At 34.8% G+C, this 24449-nt stretch overlaps 2 protein-coding genes across 9 annotated transcripts in view; one reads left to right on the top strand and one right to left on the bottom strand.

The window, feature by feature from the left end:
• Orct (Organic cation transporter) overlaps positions 1-6577 on the bottom strand; it is a 119744-nt gene extending 113167 nt beyond the window's left edge. The window contains exon 1 of the mRNA XM_069817292.1: positions 6513-6577. The gene's annotated coding sequence lies outside the window, so the exon portion shown is untranslated. The remainder of the gene's footprint in view (positions 1-6512) is intronic.
• Positions 6578-6842: 265 nt separating this feature from the next.
• Dap160 (dynamin associated protein 160) overlaps positions 6843-24449 on the top strand; it is a 149795-nt gene continuing 132188 nt past the window's right edge. For all 8 annotated transcript variants that reach the window (XM_069815518.1, XM_069815517.1, XM_069815516.1 and 5 more), the window contains exons 1-2: positions 6843-6985; positions 12687-12720. In XM_069815518.1, the coding sequence (XP_069671619.1) occupies positions 12705-12720 (16 nt within the window). In that variant the 5' untranslated portion in view covers positions 6843-6985; positions 12687-12704. The remainder of the gene's footprint in view (positions 6986-12686; positions 12721-24449) is intronic.

The raw sequence follows: 24449 nt of genomic DNA, 5'->3' as shown, positions 1-24449 counted from the left end.
TCTTTCAACACTAGTACAAAACATTAAATTAAGTGACATTTTCATATAGAAGTTATACAGTACGACAATTCGAACAGTAGACCATGGTGTGCAAAGGAAGAGGCTTGTAATAACACTCTCTAAAACAAAAATAACGTGCTAATACAAAGTGCACCACTTAATATATTTCTGCAGCAAAAAAACGACAGAAAGACAGACGGTTAATCCACCAATCGGTTAATAGGGTGACGGATAATCGGGGTTCTACTGTAGAACATTCTCAGCTCCAGATGCTGATCAGATCACTATAGATCGGAATCTTAGCCACTAAAGTGAGTACGGAATTTGTGCAATGGGCCAAATGACTTGAAGAGCAGTGGCGCGTGGTGCTGTACGATGTAAACAGACTACTTCCGCATCAAGGACAACAAACTCACACATAAAAGAATAATTTCAAGAATAGAGCTAAATGTATATTACAAAAGAATAAACATTGTCTTTGCTGTAAATTTTTAACTTAAAATGATACTGTTTCACAGGAAATATTCTTAATAAGATGTTTAAGCCTATATTATAACAATCTTTGATGTAAATTTTTAACTTAAAATGTTACTGTATCAGAGGCACTACTCTTAACATGTTTAAGGCTATATTGCAATAATCTTTTATGTAAAATTTTAACTTAAAATGTATCACAGTGTTTCTATAGAATTTGTAATATGTAGGAAGTACAGACAGTTCCTACGCATACTAGTCCTACTCCAATCTCTACCTAACAAATTGTGTCGGGCGGCGAGCGTTTGTACGCCGTGCACGCTTCCCTACGCAGGCCAGTTCGACTCCACCACTTACCGCTTAGCTTCCTCGGGCCAGGCGCTTCGCACTACCGCCATTAAGCCACGGAACATTACTACTGGGAAAGATTCGGGCGCGGGTTCGATCCCCGCTTGGGCTGATTACCTGGTTGGGTTTTTTCCGAGGTTTTTCTAACCGTAAGGTGAATGCCATGTAATCAATGGCGAATCCTCGGCCTCATCTCGCCAAATACCATCTAGCTATCACCAATCTCATCGATGCTAAATAACCTAGTAGTTGATACAGCGTCGTTAAATAACCAACTAAAAAAACTACTGGAACGATCTTCATAAGAACTCCCTGTATAATATTTCTTATATGTACAGCAATACATTACGTAATTGTATGATTAATAAATTGTTTTGTGGTACATTTTTATTAAGTACTGTTAAGAGTATTCATTTAATGTTTTGTTACTGATATATTTGTATATAGTTATGTAATATCTAAATAAAAAATATAGAAACAATATTGCACTAAAAGTGAAAGTAATGTGTGTATGTATACAAGGCTTTTATATGAGGCGTGTAGTTGCAAAATCAGATACATCAATTTTTTTCGAAAATGAGTTAATGTTATATTTCATATTTTCATATGATTCTACAACTGCTACAGCGCTGTTATGCTCCAAAGCCAGATACATCACATGGACTTGTATGATGAAAGAAAAGTATTGGTTGCAAATCCTTGGTTCCTTGCAAACGTTTTTCCTTCATACTGAAAAATTATGTTTTAGTGATGTATCTGATTTTGCAACTAAACGCCTCATTTCAAAACTTCCTATTCTAAATAATAAAATTATAAATTATACAATTAAATTTAATTTAAACAAAAAACACGTCAATTAAAATACTGAGATGAAGTTTAAAACTAGTGTTAATTATATTTTAGGTTTTATCCCCTCATCCTGCTCACCCGCCTTTGAAATTTCAAATGACACACTTATATTATGATACATTTTACTTGGTATTCTCTTGTTTACAAATCTCATTCGTTTCACATCTTTTGTTTTCTATCGTCGCCTGGCAACTTGGATTGTTGTTATTGTTGATTAGAGCTAGGCTTGCCAACCGTCCCGTATTTCCCGGGACAGTCCCGATTTCGACCATTGCGTCCCGCGTCCCGAAATAATTTGCACACGCATCAAAATGTCCCGATTTCATGGCATATTAGACATTTATAACTGATTTTCGTTCCTATCATATTGTTGGATTTAGTCTGAATTGGAAGATATTCCGAACAGTCTCATATAGACATGCTTCGAACACAGTCTAGTATATACAGTCACGAAGCTTGAGTTGTTGAGAGTACTAGGAACAGTAGACTGTGCCGGTACTATTTCACATTGTCTGTGATGAGGCGATAGTAGCGCTCCTAGTGGTTAGCAACTATCTATGGATGCATATTCTCTACGTATTGAGCTTCATGACTGTGCTTCCAACATGTGACGAAACGGAGGAATGACTCTAGTATGCATGTTCAAGGCAGAAATTTAATTCTCGCTGATGTGCCAACAGAGTGACGGGTCCAATGATCATAATACACAAGTTAGGGCAGGTCTGATCACAGGATACTTACTGAATCATCTATCCTCTGTGCTCATCTTATGCACTTTGACTTTAGTTTCGCCATTCAGAATTATGTCCATTTTGTTTCACTTGATGCGTCATTCATTGGTTTCGGCGAAAAAGTGGGGAAGAAAAATAAAAATTTATACGACCACTTCTCAGATAGATATAGATATCAACGAGGATAACAAAAAAGATTTGTAAAATACCGCAGTTCCTCAAGTGTGATAAGATCTGATAGCTCTGGTGATAAATCGTGTATACGTCTGTGCTTTCCGAGAAGTGTGGCTGAAATCTTTTGTGTAGGTAGGTTATGTTAGTTCAGGTTACGTTAAGTTAGGTTAGGTTATATTAGGTTACTAATTACATCAATATGATGGGTTCCTAGTTTCTAATGAGTTAAAATTTCTTTTATAAGGAATTTATATTGTTTTTTTAACTTGTTTTGTGGTGATTTTAGTAATTTTTTGTATTTTTTTACATATAAATCGAGGTGGTTTTATTGATAGGTGGAAATAATTAGTGTACATAATAAAATTGTCAGTAACGTTTGTGTCCCTAATTTTTACCTACGAAAGTTGGCAAGCCTAATTAGAGCTGAGGAGAATAAAACTAGACTATTGTTGATTACAGGTTATTTCAGGTAATAACACAAACTAATATTGAGGAATATTATGGTTGTGTATTATAAACCTATTATTTAAAAGTTTAAAATAAGATAGAGGATGATAAAAGCCGAAGTTTGGATTTACGTTATTTATGTATGGCTTTGATACTATGGCAATGCTATGTAGACAGAAGCGGAGAGAGAACGGTTTCCTTGGGGGGGGAGGAAGCAAAACCATAGAATCCCGATATAACGAGATTATGGGGGACATCATTTATCTTCTCCCCCATTATAGCTTGACCTTGGTACAGTATATCGGAATATGATCGTTTAATAAAGGTATTGTGAAATAAAGTAAAATTGTAACAATTTACACACAATTTTACTTTTTTTTTCCTCTTGTACGGAGGAGGGACCCGAAGGCTTGCTTGGACTGCAGCCTGAGGCTTATTGTGCTTACCACTATTCTGTGAATGACTGGGTAGCTGAACGGCCGCGCTCTTGTACTAGTACAACACGTCACAGTGGACTTAACCCGGACTATTGTATGGATTATATGTGAATTAGTGATAGCGAAATGAGTCTGAGGTCCAACATCGAAAATTACCCAGTAATTCTGCTTCAATTGGTTGAGGGAAAACCCCAACCAAGTAACTTGTCCAAACCAGGATTTAAACCTGGACACGCTTGTTTCACAGCCAGACGTGCTAACCATTACTCCACAGCGGTGGGTCAATTTTACATTTATTTTATCAGTTTATTTAAAAAAGCAAGATATCATATGAAATTTGGGTTAAACGAGCGTTGAGGGACTTCCGTCGATTTTGGAATAGACACCGACCCACTTATAGTCCCGACGCTGTTATTTCCGGCGTGACTCTGCCTCTTTGCTTACGTCTTAGAAAGTGAAGGCTCTATAAAGTCTAGGTAGGCAGTATCGTTCGCCATTTTTGTTGTTACGTTGCCGAGCTACCATACGAGGAATCTATTTGCCACAACGTTAAACATTATCATGTCGTAGCTCCTATGATAATAAATCAAACGCAGTGTAATTCAGCAAATAATTGAGCGGCAAATAACTTCTTCGAGTGCTTTCTGCGAACGCCAAGGAAAGAGCTAAAATGGCGGGCGATTATATCAAGTATTTATCGAGCCTTTAGAAATGAATCAGCGAATCACAAGATGCACACGTTTAAATGTAGCCGACCTGCAACGCGATTGGTTGCCGGAAATTAGAGCGACGGGACTATAGGTCAATTTCAATTAAGAAACACACCAAACTAATTATCTTTGCACCAAAAACGGATGTTCCCTGGACCAAATTATCATGGTATTTATAATCATTTGAATGCAACAGAAGTCAGAAGTCTTGCTAAAATCGGCGGAAGTCCCTCAACGCACGTTTCACCGAAATTTGAATTCTTATTTAATCTCGTCTTTAAGTTTACACATTATACCGGGATCACTTTTTTTTCTGCATTGTTGTGCAGTATGTTATTCATATTTCTCCAAGTGGCTGCTTGAACACCTGCAGAGTTCTAACACATCAGCACAGGCTGTTACAAAAAACATTACATGCTTCCATTCCTCAAATGAGGTATAGAAATTCTTTCACATTCATAAATTTAAAATATATATTATAGTCCAGACACGGGGTCTGAAGACAATAATTCGTCAATTTAAGCACAGGAACTTAATCACAAACAAAAACAAGAAAAATCTTTTGAATTCAATATTTTCTAACGTTAATAGAAAGAAAAAGGGGTTCAGAAAGAGTGAAACCTAAAATGCAAAACACTAGTTTTAAACTTCTCCCTCATTACCTAAATTGACGTGTTTTTTGTTTAAATTAAATGGAATTTAAATATATATTTAGACTGGGAAGTTTTGAAATGAAAGCCCGGTATTTTTTTCTCTTGTACGAAGGAGAGACCCGAAGGCTTGCTTGTATTGCAGCCTGAGACTCATTGTGCTTACCACTCCTATTCTGTGAATGAGTAGCAGGCCGAACGGCCGCTCTCTTGTACAAGTACAGCACACCACACCGTGAACTTAACCCGGACTATGGTATGGATGATGGCGAAATGAATCTGAGGTCCAATGCCGAAAGTTACCCAGAAATTCTGCTTCAATTGGTTGAGGGAAAGCCACGGAGAAACCCCAACCAGGGCACCTCTCCCCCAAGGAAATCGTTGTATTTCCGTCTATGGTTGAATTGTATGATGTCAGGTTTCGGCAGTAAAAGAAAATATTTTCTCACTTCCTTATCACCTGTTTAACTGTCACGTCACATGGCGAATTCTAGGATTCATCTTGTCAAAAGTTACCTGGTTGAGGTTTTTTCCGGGGTTTTCCCTCAACCCAATACGAGCAAATGCTGGGTAACTTTCGGTGCTGGACCCCGGACTCATTTCACCGGAATTATCACCTTCATTTCATTCAGACGCTAAATGACCTAGATGTTGATACAGCGTCGTAAAATAACCCAAAAAATTAAAAAAAAATCTTGCCAAAATACAATCACGCTATCACCAATTTCATTGATGTCGGATAATCCCGTATCGTTAAACAACCAGATAAAACAGTTTTATTTCTTATCTGCATTTATGATTAGTGTTTGTACATAAATGACGAAGATTTACTGAATTCAGTGCGTCAAAACTTTTTAGCTGGCGACCATAGGTTAATTGCGCAATATATTTAATTGGCAACAGGCGACCAATGCTACTGGCAACCGATGTCAGCAAAGATGGGAGAGCCAATTGTTGCTAGCTCGATATGCCCCTGTATATTCTGGCATCTCTGCTGACGCGGATGCTTTGACATCCTAGAGGGCAAGGACCCCATAACGTGGAAACACATAATTCATTACTATGTGAAATTTAATAATAATAATAATAATAATAATAATAATAATAATAATAATAATAGTAATAATAATAATAATAATAATGCTGTAAAACTTTATTAAGATGAATTACATGTGAAAGGGATTTTTTAAAAAAATAGGCATGGCTTTAAAAAAGCGAAGAATAAATTTAAAATTAATTTTTTAAACATAAAATGTCACTATAGCCAGGGTCGATCTTAAATATTACTTGAATGGTGTGCAATACTCCCGGTTATTGACAGTTTCCGAAGGCTACCGAAAGAGGATGCTTTAAACATTGTCAATATACACGTGGGTTATCGAAGATTTGACAATTATTTTATTATGCATTTTATCGACTTTTTATTGTTCACTTGGGTGTGGAAATAACTGATTTTTGATTTCTAGTAACTGAGAAAATAGCCGTAATGTTTTAGCACAGAGAAAGAGAGACAAATGTAACATCCTATAATCTAGATTTTTGTTTAGAGGAGGTGCACTGATAATTGCAGTGTTGGACTGTGAATTAGACCTCCGCAGTGTTCAAGCAGTACTTGAAATTATTGAAACATAACACAGATTTTAATAACCATAGCTTAAAATAAGAAATAATGTGATGCTACGTTTTACTTACGAATACGTTTACCATCAACACCGTCCGATAGCTGTTTCCCAATGTTCTCAATTCTATGGTTCGAGCGCGTGCGCTTTTTGAGAACACCGCGGCTCCTCCCTCTTCTATGACGTAATATGAATGACGCAAAGTACGAAAATGATCACATTTCTTTTAAAATATATTGTAAATATTAACTAAGAGATTTGTCGTTATCGTAGTTCAGATTATATTTAATAAAGGATATTACTGTTCTTGTATTATGTCTTTAAAGTATGTTATAATTCACAACATATTAGCTACGAATACAGTTTGTATGTTGATTATTTCAAGCATGTTGCTGTATCGATTTAGTGACGTACCATAAGGAGGTGGAGACGGGAAGAGGCGAAAATTGACCTTCCGTCGAGAATGTGTCAATTTGCTTGTGGAAACTATCAATAGTGATGTTGCTGCAGTTAATGTCCATACAAACTTAGAAATTATTTTTTCAGGTATTCCGTTAATTTTTGCTTTATGTAAAATATAATATGACTTTCCACATCAAAATTCTGGAGGCGTGTGCCTCATTTATCTCAACGTTAATGTGTCTAAAATACATTTTCATCTCATTGTATAGTTTCTGCATTTTAAAAAGAAAATGCTGTATTTATAAAGCTAGAAAGGTTCTTTAGTTTGAAGATTACATTTGGAAGGGATGAAGAATATATTTTAACGTGTAAGGCATAGTTCTGTCAGACGATGAAAAGGTTATAGTACACAATAAATAGCAGAGCAACTTTTCGATTTCTAAGTTTACATTTTTAATATAAATATGTATACTGCGCTTTTGTGGGTCCTGATGCTTGTCAATTTTTACCGTAGATTTGACTGATGTTCTTCTTTTGATTCACGTTCGTTGTGTGTTTGAAAGCTGTCATTTTATAGTAGTTAAGGTGCATATTTCTTTCTGCTCTAATGACTAAGGACCGCTATTGAAACTTGCTGGAATGGACATCCTCTTGGCCGAGATTTGGTGTGCACAAGTAGCCACAGTACCAGTATTTCAGATAATTTTTATAATATGAACCTATTAAAACCTATTTATATTTTGACACATTATTTCTTAAAAGCAGGTTTATATTCAATTTAGAAATGTAGACCTATTTTTACCTGTTATACTACATGAAGCCCCCTAAATCTGTATAATCCATGATAAATGCTGTTTTGAGGATGTAGTGAAATTTCTCTTTTCACTGGAATTTTCTATCACATGTAGAAAACTTAATTCATTACTAGGCTATAATAAGGTAGCCTATGTCTACCTCTTAATTGCGTTTGAAAATACTTGAATCTGATCATATGTGCTTTTGTTTAGATTAATAGTACGTGGTGGTTTTGTCCTTCCATTGAAATGAGTGCAGAATGAAATTTAGTAGGCCTAAGCTTAGTACCGTACATTTGTTAACAAACTTCATTCTCACTAAACTATTCACTTTTGTCAAGTGCACACAGTGAGCCATAATAAAACTTGGCTTAATGATAGGGATAAAATGTTCAAGTAGAGCATAGAAAGGTTAAGTCACATGTTTTAAATTTGGTGATTCTGAAAAGACTATAAACTACTGTCTTAGTGAAAGAGGTTAGGTTAGACCTACTGTATTTATTGCTTCTAAAAAGTTGTAATTTGTTATTATAGTTATTGATACAGAGTCTGTTACATTAAGCCTACACTGATATAGACTCAAATTAGGCCTACCACAGGTTGCTAAGAGTAACCAGATGTTACTAAATTCGGGATTAAGTGCTGAAGTAGGCCTGTCCTATGCTAACAGCGTTGGACGTGACTATTGTTTTTCTTGCAGTGCAGTCCAAGTCTGCTAGGCCTATTGTTTTGACGTTTATGGTACTGGTATTAATACTTTTCCTTATTTATTTGTGTTGCCCATATTCACAGTGTAACAGATGAATGTTTCTATGTGCAGCATGATGACTCAGCAATGCTGATCCTGTGTAAATGTTTCTCTAAATAGCCAAGCCACAAAGAAGACGGAAATTCGCTGTAAAATTTCGTCTTACCAAATGTATTGGAAGTGAAAATGGCATTAATGTGTTTTCCTTTCCTTTCCCTTCCCTTCGAAATTTGCAGTTGTTTCTCCTGGAGTTTCCCATCAAATGAAGAGTACAGGGGAAAAACTAAGACACATCTTTCTAAAGGCTGATGTCATCTTGTAATTCAGTATATTAGTGCAAAATTTATTGCTGTTCCTGATGAAAAAGTAGGAATGGATGGCTACATATCCGTGGTAATAATTCTCATTTAATAGCTCTGATAAGAGAAAACACTAAATTTTGCAATAATTGCCTATACTGAATTAGATGATGACATTGCCCGTATGAGAACTGTGACTTTGCTTGTTTTTCTCAGTGCTCTTCAAATGGTTTATTTATCAAATTGCACTTTCCATGCTTTATTGAGTATTGTGCTGATATTTTTATTGACAGGCTACCCAACTTTCAATCATTGAGTTGTGATTTAGTTGGGAAAAAATATTTTTAGGAACTCAGATTATCAAATTAGCAGTTGCCAAATGAAATCGTACGGACTGTCAAGTTAGGCATCATGTTCTCGACATGCATACATATTTATTTCCCAGAATGGCGTTCCGATCCAACTAAATCATTGGCCATTATGGTAGCTTGGGCGGCAATACGTGGAGAATCCCTACCAAACCAATAAACCACGCTTACAGATTGTTTTGCAGTGTCGGCTGAAACATCAATATATATTCTAAATCACACATTTTCAGGATAAAAGTTTACCGGTATTCTTCAATGTGGCAGAATTTTTAATGGTAATTCTACAGAAAAACTAGACTAAAAGAGACATAATTTTTTTCTTTAACCTGGAAGAGGTTGCTTGGACCTATACAGTGTCCTTCAGTTAGTCGCATACCTGGCATTTTACTGAGGCTAGTGCCACCTTGGATTCTTTTTGTTCAATTAGAAGCGCACTGATTTTACAAAGACATGGTAGTAATTATTCCATCATAACTGAGCTACTGGTCTGACAAATATTTTCTCTTCAGAGTACCACGTATTGTTCAAAGAAAATTTTTCTAGCAGGTAATAGTGAACACTTATAAAATCGGCTAGAGAGAGGGACGGACTTTCAATCGTTTCTATTTTTATGTAATTGTCATTTGAATTTGATACTTAGCAAAATGCTTCTATGGCGACCAGCACCGGGTTAATTATTTCATACTACGAATAGTATAGGAATCAAGCCATGGTATTCAATCTGTTACAGAAGGAAGACATTTGTCTTTTTTTTTTACGAAAAATATATTAAGAACATACACACTACAGTTATGTAATTTATACACCACAATACCCTTTAGTAACTAGGGAATTGTGTAGGACTATTTTCAAAAAACTACAAATAATGCCCATGGCTTGTCAGTATATCTTTTCATTAAAAGTCTTCCTCGTATGTAATCGTGAAAACTTTGTAACTAATTCAACAGTTCATAGCATAAATACACGTCAAAAAAATGACTTTCATACTCCATCGGCAAGTCTATCGTGCTATCAAAAAGGAGTGCATTATATGGCAGTAAAAATTTTTAATAGCCTCCCTATCGATATAAAAAATGAAACTCAAAACATAAAATTATTTAGGGCCAAATGAAAGAAGTACCTAATTTCTCACGCCTTCTATTCTGTAGGTGAATTCATGACATTCAATAACACTTCATGAAATTGATACTAAAACTTTGTGTTGTACTAGTAGACTATATTGTAAATCTCGTCTGTATATATTTCATCTAGACTGTGACTATAAATTAAGATTTTATAGTAGTATTAAGTTTTTTGACTTCTTCCATATTCTAGCTGTAAGCATGTATGAATACCATGGAATGTTAATAAATGCAATACAATACAACACAACACTCTTCCATACTGTGGTCCAAATTGACTTTCGACATCAGAAGCCTAAGAAGGAAGAAAAAATTTCTTATGTTAAGGAATAAATTGAAAAAGATATGGACTAAATAGGCGGAGCAATGAAGCCAGATCCTGCTGTCTGTGGCCAAAAAAAAAATTGAAAACTGTATTATGAATACAGACACATTTAAACTTCAAACACATATTACTCTCAGCATGTTTTAGCAATGGAGAACTAAAATCATAATTTGAAATCATGTTACAGAAGGAAAAAATGTCCAGCCCTTTATTGAAGTGTCTGTATTTGGAGATTAGAATAATCTTTACATTAAATACATATCAAGTTCATAATCTGAAGACTTTTCATAGAGAGAATATCATCGAAATGATAGCCGTCTAAATCTTGGATTTAAAATATCGGCATCCTAATCAATTCAAATGAACAAAACAGAAAATGTAAATTAATGTTAAAGAAATACATAATGAAATTGTAAAAAAAGAATATTCTGCGACAAGATGTGGTGGCTAACAAAACGATAAAAATTTATGGAAAATAAATAATATACATTGAATATCATAAAGATGAATAGAGATGGTGATTGATGATGTTCAGTGAAGATTTTAAAATGGTTGATGCGATTGTCTGAAGAGTCTTATCAGGAACCTTTAATTTTCTGAGGATCTCCAATGTAAATTTGGGAATTGTTCCTCGCGCACCAAACATAAGTCCAATGTCATTCCAATCTTGAATATTATATTTATGACTGAGATCATCACGGCATGGAAGGTAAATAGCCAAACAGTCATCCAAATACAAAACGCCCAAACATTTGTGTTACTATAGCAACATTACAACACCACCTTTTTTTTTTTTTTTCCTGCAATTAAAGGAGAACTGTAACAGTATATATTTAAACAAAATATAATGTTAAAAAACATTTAACATTCCTAATCTAATAATCTTCTTGGACATTGAACAACACTTACTGCTCTAGTTTGTTACTGTTCCTTTTTTTGGACTGATCACTAGAACAAGCATTGTTTGGACTGCTTCCTAATTTAGTTGTAGTTACTCTTACTCATTTTGGAGTAGTATCGGACTGATTACTAAATAAGCATCATTTGGACTCCCACTGGACTGGAATTGACAGGACTCATAACATACCTATCTCTTCAAGGAGCATCGACAGAGAGAGAACAGTTTCCTTGGGGGAGCAAAGCAAAATCATAGAATCCCCATGTAACGGGGTTATGGGCGACATCATTTACCTCCTCCCCCCGTTATAGCTTGACCGGGGTACAGTATTCTTAGTCGTAGAAATTAAATAATCTCTGGCTGACCATGCAAAATAAAGTAGATCAGGTATTTCCAACTACTGGCTCTGTTACATCACACATCTCTGCTCTCGTGCTCTTCAAGAGAGGAAGCATAGGTGAAAGAGCAAAGTAAGGGAAGTGGCAATGGAAGAGATGCAGATGTTTAAATAGCCAACTTGTGTACTGCTCATTAATCAAATTCTTCAGTGAGGTGCAAGAATTGTCAGTTTCACTTTCATATAAGTCACTGAAAATTGGTGTTAATTTTTATGTTTCTGTAATACCTGAAATTACACGAACTCTTTCTCGGAAATAATTCTTCCAGCTACACAATATCACATCTCAATCACACGTGAAATTATTTTCTGACCTCCGTTACAAGAAGTTGGTTTCACTTCCCTTTTTGTCATAATGTGCAACTCAGAGTACAAACTAAAATGAATCATATTGGGAAGCTGAAGGAAGTTTATTTGTTTTTTGGCTAAATGATAGGGAAGACATTTTGTCCTCACTAATTCAGTCCATTGTGTTTTGCTGGGAAAAACTACACTCTGGAGGATAGACAGGTCAACTGGAAAAGGCTATATTTCATAAGTAGAGATACATGTTCGAAGTGACACTATCCCACATTCAGTTCCATCTACTGAGCCCTCCATTTTCTCGTGGCATAGCATAGACCCTTCTGATAGTTACCAAAGAACCAAATTATAACAGCAAGATGTAAGATACATATACAACTTTCGGTCTATTTGATGGATGATACTGAACCAATATGTTGCATAAGCGGCCGAACATTCATTTTTTGATTAAAATAAACGTGGTAATGATTAATACCATACAAATTACGTCTGAGTTTTAATATTGTACATCTCATAGCAAATAGCTATGACAATTATATGTAATTTACATTTTTTTTAGACTGGACCTCTAACACTATTTGTATATTTTCAGCTTCCAGAAACGTGAACCATGGCAGCACCTCTGGGTAAGTAATGAAATCTTTGTTACTTTCCTTCCTGATGACATTCTGCAATGCTTGGGACGAGTGGCATAAGTCAGTTTCCACAAACATTTTTTATTAATTTATTGACAACTTACGGAACATTTGCTCACTTGGGAAAAGAGACATAAGTATTTCTCCCATTACAATAATTCATACAAATGAAAATCAAATAGACATAAACCAGTGTGAAGACAGTTTTTTTCCTTCTGTAAAATTAACATTTTTGACTTGTGCCACTTTTCCCGAGCACTACAGAAAACAGATTGATCAGCCTAATGGACTTTCAAGACAACAATTTTTATCAATTTCACTATGCTGCCATCTAGCAACTGCAAGAGAAGTCACCTTATAACTCTGATGGAATTGCATGGAGTAATAGCTTGCAGCAGTTGTTACCAAAAAAATGATATTCGACAGTGGAGAACCTGGTTGTTATTCTCTTTTATGTGTTGCCATTTTATAACATGGGAATGGCCAGTCTGATATATACATGATCAGGGCTTTCCTTCAGTAATTTGAATTGTATTGCAATTGTTTCCTTGATATCTTACTACCAACAGCTTCCATGTAGCCAATAATCCAATAGCTGATGATAGGGGCCTTATAAAAGAGCAAACATAGTCTAGGACAGTGGTCGTCAGTACTCGCTGAAATGGGTTACGGGTAAGCAGTGCATGGCGACATGCACTCTCGTGCAGGAGGAAGCATACCCGCCAGCAGTCACGAATGCACACTGGTGCTGTAAAAGACCTACGAGTAAGAGAAACTAGCCCGAGAATGCAGTGTTCTGATGACTGCTGGCCTAGGATATAATGTCGACACTAACTTGTAGATATTGCTGGAAATGCTGTCCATTGGGCCATACACATTCTTGAGATCTTTGTAAAAATAGTTGTTTACTTAGTGAAGTACATAATTTGAAATTGATCGTCTGTCTCCAAGTAGTATCCTTTAATTTTCCCAACATCTGGGAATTGCGTTTGTAAACCTTGTCTTTTAGGTTTTAAAAATATAATTCGCAGGAGTCACATTTGGGGAGTGCAGCAGCCATAATCCAATACTTATAACCATGTCTTCAAATACCATTATTACAGTGTGTGGTAAGTATATCACTGGACTGAATTTTTCATCCTAGAATACAGCATAGTTCCATTGACTGTAGCAATTCTCCAGTGTGGTGGATTAATGTACTGGATACTGCTTTCCTGTGCGCATTGTGAGCTGTCAATTGTTTTGAACACGTGGTGCAAACAGTCTGTGACTTCCGTCATAGTCTATTTTCTTGACTCATGTTATTTTAAACTCGCAAAAAGAGCTTCTGAAACCAACGGAATTTAAAGATAGCTTTTGGAGCAGTGCATGCGTCATACCCAAACTTTTGAATAGTCTTCCCGATTTAATACGGGAAGAACAGCAGTTGATGACAACAAGTGTCCTAGTTGACTGAGTCATCGAAAGAGTTTGAAGATTATCTGAGAGGACAGTTTTAAATCATTGACATCATCAGTTCAGTAGTGGGAGATAGTCATGATACCTGACACAAAATTCTATGGTTCAGTACAAGAACCCTAAAAAAATTATAACAATGACGTCATTGCCAGCAGAATTTTTTTTCTCTCTCTCCCTCCGTCATTCTTAATATTATTAAGAGTTAGTGCCACTGTTTGTGACAAGGTTAGGTACGGTTTGATGAGGAGATAGCCTATGTTAGTATCAGTTAGACGCACTGTTAGTATTAAGGTTAGATAGGGTTTGGTGAGGGGCTATAGTAGTGACAAGTGTTTCGCGCAAAAATGACACAAGTAAATGTTACGTCCATTATCCCTTTCATGTAATATTTTCGTTTCCCAAATTAGTCGACTTCAACTAGTGCAATAAAAATTCCCTGTTACTTACTTGTGGCTTTTAAGGAACCCAAAGGTTCGTTGTCGCCCTCATATAAGCCCGCCATCAGTCCCTATCCTGAGCAAGATTAATCCAGTTTCTATTCCATCTTCCTCAAATCCATTTTAATATTATCCTCCCATCTACGTCTCGGCCTCCCTAGAGGTCTTTTTCCCTCCGGCCTCCCAACTAACACTCTATATACATTTCTGGATTCACCCATACGTGTTACATGTCCTGCCCATCTCAAACGTCTGGATTTAATGTTTCTAATTATGTCAGGTGAAGAATACAATGCGTGCAGTTCTGTGTTGTGTAACTTTTTTCATTCTCCTATAACTTCATCCCTCTTAGCCCCAAATATTTTCCTAAGAACCTTATTCTCAAACACAGGACAACCGATAATATAACTATTTTATAAATTCTAATTCCCTGTTATACTGTGTAGATCTTGCACTTGACTAGTGCAGTGAATTCTTAAAGAATATAATCATGCATTTTACTAGTAACATATCGATTCTCTTTTGTTTGACATTGCTCGGTTCAGCTCAATGACTAATGAGGAGCATAGTGTGCAGTGCTGTACTATCTGAATTTCCACATACCTCTTACTGTTACTGTTTTTAGGCCGAAGTATCCACATCAGAGGTACAAAAGAGGTGACAACATACTGCGTTACCATTATGTACAATGCTTACAATTTTCTTTAACTTTGATTTTCTCGGAACAAGCCACGTGGGGGTTACAGGTTCTTGTACTGAACCACAGAACTATAACTGACAACATCAACATGCAGTGGATCGTGGCAAAGTTTGTGTCCAGACTCTTGTTTGCCAGCCAAAAGCAGCAGCATCTTGATGTTTGTGCCTACCTCATACAGCAGGCTGCCAATGACCCCAGCTTCCTTTCAAGCAATGAAAGATGGATTTACATCTACAATCCAGAAACGAAACACCAGTTTACCGAGTGGAAAAGTCCAAGATCCCCACAGTCAAAGAAGGCAAAGCAGGTCAAAGGCAACATAAAGTCAGTGTTGATTTGTTTTTTTTGACCAGGTTTGTTGATGCTTGTCAGACAATTCTGCTTTCTACATCAAGGTCTTAAAGCACTTGCAGGAGAATGTGAGCAGGAAGTGACGTAACAAATGGCGCAACGAAATGTAGTTGCTGCACCGTGACAATAGCCTGCCTACATAATTATTACGAGTCGTCAGTTTTTGGGTGCTGGCAACATGGTTGAGTACCTCATCCCCCTTAGTTGCCATATGTCGCTCCATGTGACTTTTTCCTGTTTCTGAAGACCAAAACGAAGCTGAAAGGACAAAGATTCTAGACTGCAGAGGAAATTCAGGTGCTACTGAACAAACTGGCAGAAAATGATTTTCAGTCATGGCAGTGCTGCTGGAATCATTATACAGTGAAACCTGTTCAAATCGGAACCTGAATAATCCGGAATCCTTTCTATTTCGGAACAATTTATTGGTCCCGGCGAAATTTGTATGTATTATGTGTAATTTTTCCTGAATAAAACGGAAACTGTCCAAGGCAGAAACGGAAACTGTCTGCTACTGTTCAAAATGGAAACAATATTTTGGACACACTATATTTTGTAACTATATTTGAAACAGCGTGTAATTTCAAGGAATATACGAAATATGTAGGTCACTAAGATAAAAGCAAGTTTTGTTTGCAAAATTCTAGAGGGTACGAGGGTGTGTTGGCCTGTTGGTCATAAATTTTATTACCCTGTTGACTAGGCAGACGAGTCCCTTCAAAGATTTTCAATGCTTCACACCCGTATACTGTCGTAGCTAAACAGAGCGCAAATGTAGTGATTTCCAGGTAAAAAAAAAAAAGTTGCATAAAATGTGGCATTAACATTAAGTGATGAAGTAAAAGTTATCGAGATAAAGGAAAATTAGAAACAAAGTCTATGTGAAATAATATTGAAGTACAGTTGTGGAAAACTCAGGTGTGACACTTTAAAAAATAAAGATCATAATAAGTGAGTGGCATGCGGCCAATATTGGTGACACAAAAGGAACCAGAAAGCAACTGTTTATGTGAAAATAAATGAACTGTTGTGAGGGTGGGTTCTTCATGACCTTTCAAAGAACAAGCCAATTTCTGGATCTATTCTGCAAAGCAAGCTATTGAATTGGGAAAGAAATTAAATAAACCAGAATTCAAGGCTTCTAATGGATGGCTCCTAGTCTAATTAATTAATAATGTGCAGTGATATGCAGTACAGTATTAGAGTATAGTGTTAGATATTAAATATAATTAGATTAGTAAACTTTAGTAATGTTTAATGACTAATGAGTGAGTTACGATAATATTTATACAGAAAATGAGATTTTAATCAAGATGATTCACCAACGTAATAAGCGACAGAAGGCTGATTTAATGTGATGTGTTAAATGGAATATTTTGTACTTCTTGCAGTTTGGGACATCCCATTTTGTTTTTCATGTATATGAATGACAAAATATTCCATTTTAATGTCACACCTGAATAATACGGAAACCTGTCCACAACGGAAAATAAATTTGGACCATGTCACTTCCGTCTTGAACAGGTTTCACTGTATAATCTCACAAGGGAACTAACTACGAGATCTATGGTGGCCACTAATGTCTAAGACAAAAGAATATGTTTTTGCGCCATAAATTCTGTGATATCAATTCTGCGATATGTTGACTATACCTTGTAGGGGTGTATGCAAGGGGAGGGGATTTACCGGGTTTGAATCCCTTTTGAAACTTTTTGAAAAAAATAACATATTTTTAGAGTGCACACCTGTGGAGTAACGGCTAGCGTGTCTGGCCACGAAACAAGATGGGCCAGGTTCGAATCCTGGTCAGGGCAAGTTACCTGGTTGAGGTTTTTTCCCGGGTTTTCTCTCAACCCAGTGTGAGCAAATGCTGGGTAACTATCAGTGCTGAACCCGGTCTCATTTCACCGACATTATCACCTTCACCACATTGAGACGCTAAATAACCTGAGGTGTTGATACAGCGTCGTAAAATAACCCACTAAAAACATATTTAGATTTGCATATTTTTTATCCATAATCGTTTCCCCTTCTATAATTTTTCACTGTCAGAGTAACAAAATCTACATCGACTTAAGACATAGTCCTCCTACCCCTCCTTCAATATTATAATCCCTGTGGTTTGTGCTGCAGCACGTTCGAATTATAACAATGCTATCTTTATTATAGATATTTGTTTTACGTTTAATTTCCTCTCGAGTTTCATTTATACTTGTTACTGTTGCTCCATGTACTTGAATTTTTCCACCTCTTCAAAGGATAAATTTACAATTTTTACATTTCCATTAGGCCTATGTATTATGTTCTCGTCACGACCATATCTTCTCATCACCAATTAGTAGACACTTATGCATGCCATGGCAGCATAATTTTATTTGAGCTTCATGAGTGAGTTTTACAAAGTTTTATTGCTTTAGTAGACCTATGTGTAGAAAAAATATAACTTTCTTACTTTTAAGGTGTTTAATTTGGACACTTTCCATATCTGTAAATGTATCTGAGAAACATAACTTTTTAAAGATTAGATAATCTTGCGTGTGATAATTTAGAGGAGGATTCCTGGTTAGACCTAATCTAGATGTTTCAAATTGCTCACCAACTTCTTAAAATTCTGTAGCCTTCGGGTAATACGTCTTCAAAACATGTTTTGAGAAAAATTAGATTTAAAATTGGAACAATTTTTGTAAATCAGTAATACAATTTTTATTGTAATTTTTCATATAACATCAACTATAGAATATTCTAAATGGTATACAAGCAAATAACTTTTAAAGCATTTATTTTACAAAATATTTTGAACATGAAACAAGTTATTCCCTTTGTTGTCTTCTTAACAAAATACAGGTAAACACTGAAATTACACCATCCATTACGTGATACATTATGGTGACAAAAAAAGAGAAAATGGATTACATGAAAATGAGACCAATGGATTTATAAATAAATGAGATAATAAAAATACATTTATGAAATTTTGTTTCTATATTTATGTATATTGTCCATCTTCCATTTCTTCAGGGTCCAAATCTCTCGTATACACTGTGTGAATATTTTGGTGTAAAACCATGAAATACAGTAGGGATTAATAGAAGCAGTTCCAGGAGGTCTTTCTTTTCCTTCTCTGAGATTGGAAGAGATGGATCATATGACAAACTAGATAGCAGGTGATTTCTTGCCTGTCCTCTTCGTATAAGAGTCATGATTTTGAAATGTGCTGCTGCGTCCAAAGACTCTTTATACATCAATACCACAAGGTTACTTTTTGACTCTCCCTCGTATAATATACAGTACCTGCATTTGTGCCCTAACTGCAACCTGCAGAATTTTGTCAGTATTTTCCCTCACGTCAAATAATTTTTTTTTTTTGAAGTGTAGAATTATATTGAACTTTAAAAATAAAACAACAAATGTCTCAGGACAAGGGAAGTGAGTTCATATTGAATGAAACATCTATTTAATTGGCATTAAAGAACAAAGTGTTTTACTCGAGTTTTGGGTATGATTGTTGTTGGTGTTATTTTTTGTTTCCATTTGTCTCTTGCTTCAGATTTTGATATTTGAATTTCGCTTTATTTAACAATACTGTCTTCCACTAAATTCCTGTCCACAGTTCAATGCCAAGAAAAAAAATCACGTTTTTTAACGGCAAGCCTTTTTATTACTATGAATGAATAAAACCGTAGATTTCCTTTGAAGGGCTAAGGCCTCCTACTAGAGAGGAAAGCTCGTACAAAAGGTTATCGTGGTGACCTGTTCCACGTGAGCTAGAATATAATTACTATACAATACCAATAAAATTATACGCAACATCACAATAATGTGAGTTATTTATCTGTAACAATATATCAAGCCTCCTTAGATTAAGTATTTTGATCGTTATTAATTTTTAAGTTATTTTATGTTTACTGTATTGTCTAATGCAATGCAATGAAATTTTTTATTTATTTATTTATTTAGAATATTAACGTGCAAAACAACAGTACAAGGCCAATTACTGTTTAGCACAAGATACAAAACAGAACAAAACAACAAATGATGGCATGAATGATAGAAAATGGGAATGAGATGAAAATACAAACAATATAATAGTCTACATTAATCATAACAAAGTAAGATAGCACAAATAATTAGTAAAAGTAATACAGTGAAATAATTAAAATAATGGCAACTGAATAGAATGAATTACAAATGTATTAATGAAGTCATATAAATGAGACTGGAATAATATAAGTAATATTGTAAAGATATGCAATTGACAAAAATAGAATACTAATACAAAAAATGCAATAAAATGAACAACTATGGTACACATTACATAATAGAGATAACAACAAAATGAGTATAGATTACAATGATTAGTTTACAAGAATTAATCCTATTATATTTTATGGAAAGGAGATGATTCATACAGAAGTATTACCAATATGTGTAGAAAGATAATGCAATTAATGTTAGCAAAGGCATTGCCATATTCTAATACTTCTATACATTGAATGGATCGAAATCGCCTACATGCAAGTTAGCATTTTTAATACATCTGGAGACCGGAGAGGAAGATTTAGAATTTCTAATATAGAAGAGTTTGTGATGTCTCATGTCCTTCATAGGAATACGAAGGCTGACACTGTTTAAGAAAGATTGACAATTAATGTCACCTTTAAGGACCTTACATAAGAATAATTAATCGAGGTCATGACGTCTGGCATACAGGCTTCGACATTTAAAGTGCTCGCATTTTTGATCATAGATATATCCAGAGTTATTAGGCAAAAATCTGTACGAACATAATGATATAAATTTCCTTTGTATATTTTCCAGTTTTGCCGAATCAGTACTTGAAATAGAGTTCCAAACTACAGATGCATATTCGAGTTTCGATCTCACTAATGCATAGTATAGTATTAAAAGAAAAAGAATAAGTTATTGACCGAATTATTCCTAACATTCTTATAGCATAGTTATAAATATAATCCATGTGGTTATGAAAATATAATTTATTGTCAAGTAACACACCGAGTCTCTAATACAGTCTTTTCTGTTAATTAATACAGTTTTTAGAAGATAGTTATATTTTAGTGTAGATGTTTTCCTTGAAAATGATATTACATGAGTTTTGGATTCATTAATCATCATCCCATTATCAACTGACCATTTGGTAATTGAATTAATGTCATCCTGAAGAAATTGACAGTCAGCATTACTTTTGATTTTTCGAAAAATTTTAAGATCATCAGCGAATAATAGATAGCCAGAACTTATTCTTTTGCAAATGTCGTCAATGAAGATTAAAAATAGAAGAGGTCCTGAAGTTGAGCCCTGGGGCATACCACAAATAATATTAAATGGATCGGAGATAGTATTCGAAATTCGTACACAAGATTGTCTGTCGTGTAAATAATTTTCAAACCAGTTTATGTAACTTATCGATAATCCTATATTATTTAATTTAGACAATAGAATAGAGTGTGGAACTATATCAAACGCCTTACTGAAATCAAAATATATTGCATCAGTTTGGCCCTGGGATTCAACAACTGGTACAATCTGATTCGAATAAGAGACTAAGTTAGTTGTAGTAGATTTGGATTTTGTAAATCCGTGTTGTGCAGAATTTAGTTTATTTTTAACAAAAAATGAAATATGTTTGTGAATTATAGTTTCAAAAATTTTAGAGAAATTATTTAAAATAGAAATAGGTCTGTAGTTACTAAATTCCTTTTGCCATTTTTAAAGATCGGAATAACTGCTGCTTGTTTCCAGTATGATGGAAATACCCCAAATTTTAAACTTAAGTTAAATATATGAACTAATAAAGGTGTAAATAATAATAATAATAATAATAATAATAATAATAATCATCATCATCATCATCATCAGTTTTTCCATGGATTAAACCAGCTGATTCATTCCGTCTTCAAGAATTTGAAGCATATGTTGGTCCTTCCAACTTATATTGAAGCATCCTCTGGATTGTCTGCCTGTTGGCCTGTAATTTAAGCATTTTGTTTGAGATCTTGTATGGGGCCATTCTTTCTATATGTTGAAACCAGTTTGTTCTGTATGTTATAATTATTTACATTTTAAAATATGGAAATTGTCTCGGATTTTCACTTTTTAAATATGACATACGCTGAAGTGAAGAGAAACGACTAGAAACATTTAAATGTGGATATGGAGAAGAATGGAGCATGTGAAATGAACATACATATTAAGAAATGAAGCTGTGTTGAAAAGAGTGGGTGAAGAAAAAATAATGCTGAAACTGATCAGGAAGAGAAAAATGAATTAGTTGGGTTACTGGCTAAGAAGAAACCGTCTCCTGAAGGATGCACTGTAAAGAATGATGAATAGAAGAAACATTGGGGGAAGAAGAAGATATTAGATGATAGACAACATTCAGATATATGGCTCGAATGTGAAGGCTAAGAGGAAGACGGAAAATAGGAACAATTGGAGAATGCTGGATTTGCAGTGAAAGACCTGCCCTTGGACAGAATACTATGAATAAATAAACCTTATTCTTGGTCGTCCTTGAAACGAGGAAATCAAGAGAAAAACATTTGTTTCTGCGAGTTTGTTGCATTACTATCACCATCTCAAATGCATCTTTACCAATTTTTACGCAGAACCTAATGTATGTTTGTTCCATTTTGATTTTGTAACAATAGATAACATAGCTAATATAGTTTACTCAGAATTGTACGACTAATGCAACGCAGGTTAATGGTAATTTTGTGTTTAAATAAGATAGATAAGATTTCTTGTCATATTTTCAATAGTTATAGTTATATCTATTGTAAAAAAATCATTATAATTGTTGTTTACTGGACTATTTATGTCTTTTGAATGATATTTAGAAAAAATAACAAGAATATCATTAATATGATAACAGAGAGAATTGCTGCAAGTCCATAAGTGTGTCATTTTCGTGACATCGGTTTTTTTAAATCCATATCAGGAAAGCTATTCATATGCCATTAACATGCAAAGTATGTCAATTAGTGTTAACGCCATGTGTATCATCTGAACTGTTATCTTTGTTCGTTTTCGGTATCATACATGTGTTTTACCACAGGCATGTAGACTAGTTGATGAGGTTCTCATGTAGTCCTTTAACAGTTAATATTTAGTGCACAAGCCCTCAGGAAACCTTGTATTCCGCTCATTTAGAACAGTTTTCTCTGAAATACTTTCCTAGTTAGCTCGATGTTACAATATTCATTTTCATTTATTGAAGATAATTGTGCATAGACGTCTTCTTTTGAAATCATTCATGCTAATTTTCTGTTGATCTTCCAAAATATGAAAATAGACATGGTTTAAAAAATCATCATTATTAACTTCATGGCGAACATATTAATTATAATAATAATAATAATAATAATAATAATAATAATAATGATAATATTATTATTTATTTATTTATTTATTATTTATTCTGGCGAAGTTAGTCGACCTGGTTGGCGAGTTGGTATAGCGCTGGCCTTCTATGCCCAAGGTTGCGGGTTCGATCCCGGGCCAGGTCGATGGCATTTAAGTGTGCTTAAATGCGACAGGCTTATGTCAGTAGATTTACTGGCATGTAAAAGAACTCCTGCGGGACAAAATTCCGGCACATCTGGCGACGCTGATATGACCTCTGCAGTTGCGAGTGTCGTTAAATAAAACATAACATTAACATTCTGGCGAAGTTACGGCCATGAGGCCTTCTCTTCCACTTAGCCAGAAACAAAAGAAGCTGAAACAATTTGCAAACAATGGCCTGTTCCTCCTCAGATTATTCTCCCAATCAGGATGTGAAATTGAATATTTTCTCCATGGGGGAAGGGACATTAAAATTTTAATTGCCAGTAAAAATGCTGTCTTGTTGCTCTCAATTTACATTAAAGAATAGTAAAATAATGAAAACTATAAATTATGCACTTGAAGGACTGATGGGGCTAAATGTTGTCCCTGGCAGGGACAGATTAATACCTTTCCAGCAGAGGAGATCACATTTTCCTGGGAAGGGACAATACACGACAATTGTTTACAATTTTCTTTATCGGAATTTTAAATTTTTTGCATTATTATTATTATTATTATTATTATTATTATTATTATTATTATTATTATTATTATTATTATTAAAATATGAATAGTCAAGTGCACAAAATGTTACATTTCACAATAAAGTCAGAACTCAAACTAATGAACTGGTGAATACCACTCTTAAAATTAGTTTAAAATCGACAATCCACAATATTTAACATTTACACTGCAGAACTGTCAAATCAACCTTTTCAATATGTTTCACAAGTTAAATTTAGTATTGTGTCGGCTTCATTTTATTACAAGGTCGAAACTTATCAGTTAGTCTCTTTATAATAAAGAAAGCATTGTTGTAATTCGAACATACCGCAACACCAAGGACAGGGATTATATTGAGGGAGGGGTAGGAAAACTATGCCTTATGTCGATGCAGATTTTGTTACTCTGATAGTGAAAAATTAGAGAAGGGAAAACGATTATGGATAAAAAAAATATATATTCAAATCTAAATATGTAATTTTTTTAAGTTCAAGAGGAGGGGGGAGGGTTTCAACCCCTGCCATTCCTCTTCAATTCGCAATCTCCTCCCCAGTCTTTTGATGTCTGTATATTCTGTCGCTCTTTATTGCAGCATTTGTTGGGTCTTGTTTATTTGATTTTTAAAGTACTTCGTTGACAATTTATATTGTTGTTTTGAATCTATTCATTCAAATTAAATATTATTTAAGATAAGTCCTGTCATT

Source organism: Periplaneta americana, chromosome 17 (genome assembly GCF_040183065.1).
Source record: "Periplaneta americana isolate PAMFEO1 chromosome 17, P.americana_PAMFEO1_priV1, whole genome shotgun sequence".
In the NCBI taxonomy this organism is placed as follows: Eukaryota; Metazoa; Arthropoda; class Insecta; order Blattodea; family Blattidae; genus Periplaneta; species Periplaneta americana.
Note: the sequence above shows the minus strand (reverse complement) of the source record. Positions and strands in the feature narration are given on the sequence as shown.